Source organism: Capra hircus, chromosome 29 (assembly GCF_001704415.2).
Source record: "Capra hircus breed San Clemente chromosome 29, ASM170441v1, whole genome shotgun sequence".
Lineage (NCBI taxonomy): Eukaryota > Metazoa > Chordata > Mammalia > Artiodactyla > Bovidae > Capra > Capra hircus.
The window spans coordinates 50,654,221-50,663,627 of record NC_030836.1 but is presented as its reverse complement, the minus strand read 5'-3'; the positions used below and the strand labels follow the sequence as shown (position 1 = coordinate 50,663,627).

The 9,407-nt window shown below is 69.8% G+C and overlaps 2 protein-coding genes across 2 annotated transcripts; both read left to right on the top strand.

The window, feature by feature from the left end:
• On the top strand, positions 888-3,941 carry SYT8 (synaptotagmin 8). Its single transcript, XM_018043468.1, is given in 8 exon segments — positions 888-1,879; positions 1,980-2,146; positions 2,518-2,616; positions 2,743-3,129; positions 3,215-3,320; positions 3,414-3,547; positions 3,650-3,767; positions 3,770-3,941. Coding segments are annotated over 8 exon segments (1,206 nt in total). The 5' UTR covers positions 888-1,785; the 3' UTR covers positions 3,871-3,941.
• On the top strand, positions 5,311-7,705 carry TNNI2 (troponin I2, fast skeletal type). Its single transcript, XM_018043469.1, has 8 exons — positions 5,311-5,383; positions 5,912-5,941; positions 6,115-6,121; positions 6,647-6,688; positions 6,777-6,905; positions 7,048-7,137; positions 7,238-7,414; positions 7,522-7,705. The coding sequence occupies exons 2-8, from the start codon at positions 5,934-5,936 to the stop codon at positions 7,615-7,617; spliced, it is 549 nt and encodes a 182-aa protein (XP_017898958.1). The 5' UTR covers positions 5,311-5,383; positions 5,912-5,933; the 3' UTR covers positions 7,618-7,705.

The following is a 9,407-nucleotide window of genomic DNA, read 5'->3' as shown; positions in this document are numbered from 1 at the left end:
GGTCCGCTCTCAGGCCCCTCCTGCGGCTCTGGGGCTCCCCCTTCACCAAACCCCGGCGGCTCGAGGTCCACGGCTCTCCGGTCAAACAGGAGGAGGACACCAGCCAAGCGGGGTGCGGGCAGGGCGCACGCTCGCACACTCACGAGAATGCGTGCACACACACAGGCACACACAAGCACCCCCCGCACAGACGGGGACTCGGGGCTGACAGCGATCGCCGACCCCGTGTTCCCAACCATGAGAACAGCGAAGGAAGCTGTCTTAACCCCAGGACGCACCTGGGCTCTGACATTTCAGCAGGTAAAGGCGGCTTTCAGCCCCACGTCGGAGCTGGGACTCCGCGTCCACCACAAGGCTGCTCCAGGGGCCTGCGGGCCCGCGGCTCTGGCCGGCCCACCCGGAGCACTCCTCCAGCCAGCACAGGAGTGGTCAGAGGGGCCGCCCGGGCCTGTGAGAGCCCTGAGCGCCCCACACTCCACCGCCAGGGTCTTGCCAGCGGCTCCACAACTGTGGGGCTCACAGAGGACTCGCGCGGCCCCTTGCTCCAAACCTTAGCTCTCCAAGCTGGCAGCGGCGGGAGTTAGAGCAAGCCCGGCTTCCACTCTGAGCCCTGGCCAGCCTGACACCCCCTCCTCGTGTGGGTGGCTCCCTGGGGCTGGGCCCTGCCCGCTGCGGTTGGACAGCCCCTGTGGGGACGAGACAGGCGCAGTCGGTGGGGGGGAAGGGGAGACAGCCAGGCTGTGCGGCAGGACCCCCGCGGCCAGGACACCCCGCTTTGACTGTGGCTATCCTTCAACAGGTTGGGCCGGTGCTGGCACGGGCCGCTGAGACTTGGATCTCGGCGGGGCCCTCTTCCGACGCTCCCCGCACTTTGCAGCAGGGTGGGTGGGAAGCACAGTAGTAGGGGGTCCAGCTCTGACGCCTGCCTGTTCCGGGGGGGCTGGGGCTGGGCCGGGTCCTATGACCAGGCCACCGGTGCCCCCAGGAGGAGGGGAGCCCAGGACAAGCTGTTGCGGGGAGACCCCCATGGCCTGAGGTCTCAGTGTGAGGGCTGTGGGGGTCCCTGCGGGGGTCTCTGTGGGCATGCTCCTCCTGAACGGTGGGCCGCACTGGCCCGGCCCTCTGTCCCCCCAGGAGCAGAGCTGCTGAAGGGTGGGGGGCAGGTAGGCGGGCAGGAATACCGGCCGCGCCCAGCTGCACACTGCTCTGCCTGCCCCCACCTCGCCATGCCCCTCGCGGCACCTCCTTTGGCCTGGACATGCTCTGATGACCCCTGCCGACCCCAAGGGTGTGACCCCACTCCCACCCCTCCTGCACCCCGTGACCCTAGCAGAGCCCCGGCCCCCCAGAGCTGCCACCCCAAGCCCCCCAGTTGCTCTGGGGCTGGTGACCGACAATTAAACACGCCCCACCCGTGTCACTAGCAAACCGTGGTGGGCTCAAGGGGGCCGGGGCCCAGGGAGAGCGGCCAGGTGGGAAGGGGCTTCCTGGAGGAAGGCAGTGGAAGGCTCTCGGGAGGCCAGTGGGGGCAGGGCTGGGCTGCCCAGGCCGGGACTGCTTGGCAGGGCTGGGGAGGGGGTGGTGGCCGGGAGGCTGGGCCCGCACCTCCCTCCACCTGGCGCCGCTCGGAACACTTGCCCTGGCCACCCCAGGCGGCCTCCTTGCCTGGGCAGACCGAGCTGGCTGCTGCTGGGCAGATGGAATGGTGGGCAAGGTCCCCAGGGGTCACCCTCATGAGTGACCTGGCCGCCTGGGCCGTTTGCTCCAAGGCAGCGGGGCCAGGAGATGGGGCACCCTCCAGACACCCACAGTGCCCGCACCCCAGCGGGCACCACAGCCGCTCCTGGGCTCACACCGGACCTCACCACCCCCATCCCCTGTGAGTCTGTGGGCCCGTGGGGGAGAGTGCAGACGGCCCAGGGGGTGGGCAGCGGTCGCTGTCCGCAGTGGCTTCTCAGGCCGTCTCTGCGCCACCCCAGGGCTCCGCTGGGCACTCGTGGCCGCTGCCGTGGTGGCAGGCATCCTCCTCGCTTCCTGCCTGCTCTGCACCGTCCGCTGCTGCCGCCGTGGGCGCCGCAGGAAGAGGCCCAGAGACAAGCAGGCTGTGGTCCCGGGCACCGCCGAGCTCACCACCACCACCCACCTGGTGAGAGGCGGGCACCCGGCTCCCTGTGGGCCAGGGCCGGGGCAGCCCGGGGGCCAGGCTTGGGGGCCAGCTCTGCCCCCAGGGTGGTCTGGTCTGCCCAGGGCAGAGGCGGGGGCCTTCCCCACAGGGGAGGCGATGAACCAAGGTGAGCAGGGGCTCGGGCCACCAGGAGCTACAGAGGTTCTGGGGGAAGGCAGTGGCCCGAGAGGCGGACTGGGGGGTGTCGTGGCCAGTCCCGCAGGGCCGAGCGGAGCGTGGCCTTCTAGTGGCCTGGACATCTGCTCCGCCGTGGACCCACTGCCTGCGGGGCGGGGGCTCTGACGGGCACAGGGTGCCCACACAGTGGTCAGCATTCTCGCGACGCCACCCAGGTGCAGCCGGAGTTGGGTAACGTGGCATCTGGACCTGGGGGGGCCCAGCAGTGGGGGCGCCTGCAGCTGTCCCTGGAGTACGACTCTGGAAGCCAGGAGGTGAGGGGGTCCCAGAGGATGTGTGGGACTTTGGAGGGGTGATGAGTGAAGGGCGGGTGCCCAGTGCTGGGTGGCGCAGGGCTGACCGGGGAGGGGCCCCTTGCTGAAACAGCCCCTGGCTGCTAGATCAGGGTGGGCCTCAAGCAGGCCGCGGACCTGAGGCCCGGGGCCCCGGACGGCACGGCGGACCCCTACGCCCGCCTGAGCCTGTCCCCGGACGCCGGGCTCGTGCGCGAGACGAAGGTGCATCGTGGCACGCTGTGCCCCGTGTTCGAGGAGACCTGCTCCTTCCACGTGAGTCAGGGCTGGGCCCGGGGGGCCGGGCGGGGGGCCGGGCGGCTCACACCCCGCCCGCAGGAGCCGCCCAGGACCAGCCTGCGTGTGCTGCTCCTGGACCACAGGCGCCTCTCCCAGCACCGACCGCTGGGCGCGCTCAGCCTGCCGCTGGGCTCCGTGGACCTGCAGCACGTGCTGGAGCTCTGGCGCCCGCTGGGCCCGCCCGCCGCGGCTGAGGTGAGCCCGCCCGCCCCGGGCTCCCGCCCCCCACCTGGCTCCGCGTGCTGGGGGGGCAGCTGAGGCCCTCTCGTGCCCCCCGCAGCCTGAGCAGACGGAGGAGCTCTGCTTCTCGCTCCGCTACGTGCCTGGCTCGGGCCGGCTGACCGTGGTCGTGCTGGAGGCCCGAGGCCTGAGCCGTGCACTGGCAGGTGAGAGCTGGACCCACCTCCCCATGTGGACAGAGGAACCTGGGGCTCAGCCCTCAGACCTGGGAGGCCCTCTGACCCCTTCCGCTCTCCCAGACCCCTACGTGAAGATCCAGCTCATGCTGAACCGGAGGAAGTGGAAAAGAAGAAAGACGTCGGCCAGGAAGGGCACGGCCACCCCTTACTTCAACGAGGGCTTCACCTTCCTCGTGCCCTTCGGCCAGATCCAGGTGGGCTGCCTGGAGGAGGGGGCAGGAGAGAACCTCACTCAGGGCCGAACTGACCGCTGTCTCTCTCCCCCTCCTCCCACACCTCTGCCTGCTTCTACCCAGAGCGTGGATCTGGTGCTGGCTGTCTGGGCCCGGGGCCCACAGCTGCGGGCCGAGCCAGTCGGCAAGGTGCTGCTGGGCCCCCGGGCCTCTGGGCAGCCTCTCCAGCACTGGGCGGACATGGGCGGCCCGTCGCCCAGTGGCACCGCCTGCAGCCAGCCAGGGAGGTGGACCAGGCCCTGGCCTTGCAGTCCCGCCTGCGTCTGCCCTTGCCTGGCTTCTGAGGGCAGCCCTGGGCCTGGGCCTCCCCGTGCGCATTGCCCCAGGGCCCGCGGCAATAAACGCCTCCCCTCCACCATGTGTCTTTCCTGAGCTCCGCAGGCGCGGCAGGGTCAGGCGCTCCTGACACCGCCACGGCCCCTCCCGTGGACAGGGAGAGGGTCTCCTCTCGTGGCTCATCCAGGCCTCTGACTTGGGCCTGATCCCTGAGTGAGGGCAAAGGGGCCCCTCCAGGCCCGCTGGGGATGATCCGGGAGAAGGGGCCCCCATCTGTGACTAGAGAGCTAGAGACAGGCCCCTGGGGACACATCGGGCAAGAGCGAGGTGTTTGGGGGTGGTGGTGACAGTGGGCGGAGGGAACTCCAATTCCTGGGGCCACCCCAGTCCCCCACAAAGCCCTGAAACCGACTGGATGGTGGGGCGGGGCCTCCCCTGCACGCGCAGCAGGGGGCAGTAGATGCCTGCAGAAGCCACCCTGGGGCCTTTGGGGGCTCAGCCTGGCCCAGAAAGCAACTCTAACCCCCACACATCTGGACGGCTTCAGCTCTCCCTGGCCCTCCCCATGGCCGAGAAGCCCCAGCTCGGAGGGTGCCAAGTCATGGTCGTCCGGATGCCTCTGCTGGGCGGGGGCCAGGGCGGGGGGCCGCAGGCCCGGGGCTGGGGTGAGGAGGGCAGTGTGCTGGGCCTGCCTGAGCAGCCAGGCGGGCCCTGGGCCCCCTCGGGTCAGGGAGAGGTTCCCAGGCGGGTGGTGCCGAAATCCTGAGTTTGAAGGATGTGTTCTGAGCTGTGCGGGGAGCCAGCCCACGGGCAGGGTGGTCGGGCAAGGCTGCACGTCCATCTGGGACCTCCCGTCCAGCTCTGAGAGGAAGGTGGGATCCCACCCCTGGAGGGCAGTCCCTCCACCCTCAGCCCAGAGCCCCCGGCGCTGCTGCAGGCCGCAGAGGCTGTGTCTGGGGTCCGGCCTTGCCCCCGGCCAGCCTGAGGCAGGGAGCACTTGAGCAGCTCATGCCCAAGCTGCCCGCTGGGCTAGAGGGGACTGTGGGCAGCAGAGTGTGAGTGGGCTGCCGTTTCCTGGGGGGCCCAGAGGCCTGGGAAGGCCGAGGGCGACCCAGAGTGGACCCTGACTCTGGGCAGACAGGGCTGGGCCGGAGTGACCCCTCGGCTGACCCCTGAGCTGGCACCATGGCTGCTGAGGCCGTCACGCTGTCCTCGGGCTCCTTGCAAGATGCGAGGGAGGCGACTCGAAGTCGTCACCTCGCCCTAAATAGACCAACCCAGCCTCAGCACCCCCTCCCAAGACTTCTTGGCCTGGATGGCAGTGGCGGCGGCGGGGCCAGGCCAGGCGGCTGGGCAGGTGGGGAGGTCCCTGTGCCCCCATTGGTCTGAGGAGGACTCCATGCCCTTTCTGAGCGGGGGCCCAGCCCGGGGGAGGCCATTTATAGCCCTCCCCCGGACCCACCAGCCCGACTCGCCACTGCCGGCCTGACCTCGGTCCCAGCGCCGCTGCCCAGACGCGAGGTGAGGCCGGCCCGGCCCGCCGAGGCCAGCACGGGCGCGTCTGGAGCGCGCTCGCAGAGGGACTTCTCCAGGGGGAGGGTGGGGGTCCGGGGTCTGAGGGCTTCTGCAGAGCAGAGGGCTGCAGGGAGACGCCTCCGGAGGGGGCTGGGATGGCATGGGGTCCCGGACGGCACGGTGACAGCCAGGCCTTGGCTCTGAACCTTGGGAAGGGGGCTTCGAGGCGTGAGGGACCCCAGGCCCTACCGGGGGGCGGCGTCTTCTGTGCACTTGGGCCAGAAGCCGAAGGAGCGGGGCTAAAAATAACCGGCGGCTCAGGCGGCCACCTGCGCTGGCCAGACCCACCCTCCTGTGGGGACAGCTGCAGCAACTCCAGGCCCGCGGGGACATTTCGGGCACCCTGTCCCCTCTTACTGCTCCCTCCCCGCCCTGGGGAATTCCAAGACGTGGCCCTGAAGGAGGTGGGGGCGGGGGGTGGGCTGTACAGGGCAGGTGGGCAGGGTCCTGACCCCTCACCTTTCTCTCCCACAGGCTATCAGCTCAGGATCGCACGATGGGGGAGTAAGTGTAACCCCCAGCCTGCTGCCCCTGGGGCCCCCGCCCCCCAGTGCTGGGTGGGGGTCTCTGCGTGTCCCCACCTGGCCACCCCACGCACCCGCCTGCCCCATCACACAGCCCCATGGCCCTAACCTCTCTTCTCTCTCCCCTACCCCCCGCCCGCCCTCCTGGGACAGTGAGGAGGTGAGTACCAGCTTGGGGGTGAAACACTGAGGGGATGGGACCCCCAAGTCAGGACAGGCCTGAAGCTGGAGCTCCAAGGCCCAGGGAGACTGACTCTCACCCTGTGGGTGAAACTGCCCCACCCCAGCCTCCGAGACACTGAGAAACAGAGGAAGTGGCCTTCCCGTTGGCCCCTCCCACGGGCCAGGGGAAGTGGGCTGCGGCCTGGTCACTGGGGAGTCGCTTCTTCTTTCTCTTGGCTGCACCCCGCCCCCACCCCCGGGGCCCGAGGGTCTCCCCTGCCCTCCTCCCGCCTTCCCTGTCCGAAGTCTCTTCTCCAGACCCCAGGCCTCCCCACCAGAAGGGCCGCCCCGGCAAAGGGTCACCACGCGGCCCCGTGTCCCGGGCCCGTGTTCCCCACCAGGCCCAGGCCCCGCCGTGCCTTGGGCAGGATGCAGGGCTGGCCGAGTGGGCAGGGAAGGGTGCGGGGTGCCGGGACGCCCCACCGGCCGGCCCTGACGGCACCTCCTCTCCCCTGCCCTGCAGAAGCGCAACAGGGCCATCACGGCCCGCAGGCAGCACCTGAAGGTAAGTGAGGGCCGGGGAGGGCGGCCCGCGGGCTCAGCGGCCTGGCCAGCCGCGCCCTCACTGCCCGCCGCCCCCACCCCACCCCCAGAGCATCATGCTGCAGATTGCGGCCACTGAGCTGGAGAAGGAGGAGGGCCGCCGGGAGGCGGAGAAGCAGAACTACCTGTCGGAACACTGCCCGCCATTGCACCTGCCCGGCTCCATGTCTGAAGTGCAGGTACCCAGGGCCCCCGCATCGTGGGCCCTGTTCCTGGCCTGGCCCGTCCACGCCCGGGTCGGGAGGACGAGCGGGGTGGTCAGGGTGGGTGGAGGCCGGCCGTGGGGTCGCCCGCTCGCCCACCCGTGACCTCCGCCGCCAGGAGCTCTGCAGGCAGCTGCACGCCAAGATCGACGCGGCCGAGGAGGAGAAGTATGACATGGAGGTGAGGGTGCAGAAGAGCGCCAAGGAGGTGAGTGGCGGGCAGGCGCGCGGGCCGGGGCGCGGGCTGCCCTGACGGCGGGGCCCGCTCCCCGACGCCCGCCCGCCCAGCCTCGCTGCCCGCCCTGCAGCTGGAGGACATGAACCAGAAGCTGTTCGACCTGAGGGGCAAGTTCAAGCGGCCCCCGCTGCGACGCGTGCGCATGTCGGCCGACGCCATGCTGAAGGCGCTGCTGGGCTCCAAGCACAAGGTGTGCATGGACCTGCGGGCCAACCTCAAGCAGGTCAAGAAGGAGGACACCGAGAAGGTAGGCCGCCCCCGGCGGCGGGGGGGCTCAGCCTCGGGGCCGCCTGCGGGGGCCGGACGCCGGGCGGCGGGGGGGCGGCGCCGGCCTGAGCCCTGTCCCACCTGCAGGAGCGCGACCTACGCGATGTGGGCGACTGGAGGAAGAACATCGAGGAGAAGTCAGGCATGGAGGGCCGCAAGAAGATGTTCGAGACCGAGTCCTAGGCCCCTCACCCGGGCCGCCGCCCGGCGCCCGTCACCAGGGGGCCCCGAGGCTGACTTGGCGCCTGTCAATAAAGGATTCCAATCCCCACGCCTGTTCCTCCCTGCCCTGGTCCGGCGCCGCCCTATCCACAGGCCGCCCTGGGAAGGCCCCGAGACTGTGCCTGGGCTTGGCGTGGGGGAGCCACACGCGGGCTTTGGGGGTCCCGGCTGTCAGGGAGGGTGGTCTCCAGGCCGGAAGCCCTCCTCCTCGCCCACCCGCTGGGGTGGCCAGGGCGTTGCCGAGCGACACCCGGAGATGAGATGGGCACGCGTCTGTTGTTGCTGGTGTCACAGAGGCCCCCTCGGGGCCAGAAACACTGTCCTTGAGGCCCCAGTACACGCAGGGGCCTGGGGGGGCCTCCCTCCCCACACAGGCAGCCCATTCTCCCCAGCTGCCCCTCCCCAGACCCCAGGCCCCCGGAGGGGCTTGGGGGGCGGTCCTGGACCAGACTCCTGGGGGCCTCGAGGGGCTGGGGTCTGTCTCCCCCTGAGACTGGTGACGGAATAAGGCAGCCCCTCTCTGGGCCCAGCGGGAGGCCTGCCTTCCTTCCTGCCCGCCCTGGCCCTGCCACCCCCCACATCAGGACACAATGTCCCTGGCAGGGGGACTGTCACAGCAAGGCCGCCTTCAGCCTCCTTCTGAGGGATGATGGCGTGGTCCGCGAAGGCCCCACGCTCAGATTTCTGGTGGGGAGGCCAGGCCGCCACTGTGATGGAGCGGCTGTCCACCCTGCCCTTGCCCTCGGGAGGCCCCCGCGATTGATGTGCAGGGGCCCAGAGCCTTGAGCCTCAAGGGAGGGACGTCAGCCCGCCCAAGGCCTTGGCCTGTCCCGCCGCCTGGCCCTGCGGCGCAGGGACTGGGCTCCGTCCTGCGGGCACCTTCCTGCGGGCCCTCCTGCTCCGCTACCCTGTGACTCGGGGCAGGCCCAGTCCTAGCACTCCCGACGGCGGGAGGCGGTGCTCCGTTGAGGCTCGCCGAGTGCGGAGCCCAGCGCGGGCAGGCAGCAGGCAGTGGGCTCCAGGACTGAGTGGGCTGCGGTGGCCAGAGCTCCCAGTGGCGGAGGCGGTACCTGCCCCCCACCCGCAAAGTGAGCCCAGCAACTGTGCAGGGAACGGGGGCGGGGCTCCCCAGGAATGCAGCCGCCACAGGCGCCACCGACTCAGTGGGTTTGGGGAATGACCTTCTTGCAAGCAAATGTCAAACACGAGGTTCCAGAGAGTGACTCCCTGGGCTGGGGGGCAGGTGGGGGTGACGTCGTGCTTGGGGCAGCTCAGTAGACTCTTGTGTGCTCAGTTGGGTCCGACTCTGTGCGACCCCGGGGCCTGTAGCCTGCCAGGCTCCTCTGTTCATGGAATTATCCAGGGAAGGATACTGGAGTGGGTAGCCATGCCCTCCTCCAGGGAGTCTTCTCAGCCCAGGGATTGAAGCCACGTCTGCACTGGAGGCGAATTCTTAACTGTCTGAGCCACCTAGGAAGCCTCCTGACTTATGGGTACTTGTTGCGTTTTCCAACGAACAAACGGCATGACGGCAGACCACAGGAACCGAGCCGAATGGGCAAACACCCACCCAAAGCAGCTCGGCCTGGCTCCACACCCCTCTGCCGCCCCCTGAGGGTGGCGCTCCCGGGTGACCTCAGTGTCCCTGCAGCTATGTGGACATGGGCCCAATCCGGGAAGCACGTAGTCCAGCAGCGGGCAAGTGTTGAGGGCTCTGCCTTCTAGAAAGTTCTCTGCAGCCTGGAGAATAG

Bases quoted from the DNA above. Each gene is read 5' to 3' on its own strand.
- TNNI2 (XM_018043469.1), top strand. The intron at 6,689-6,776 runs GTAAGTGAGGGC...CCCCACCCCCAG, and splicing joins CCCGCAGGCAGCACCTGAAG to AGCATCATGCTGCAGATTGC. The intron at 7,138-7,237 runs GTGAGTGGCGGG...CCCGCCCTGCAG, and splicing joins TGCAGAAGAGCGCCAAGGAG to CTGGAGGACATGAACCAGAA.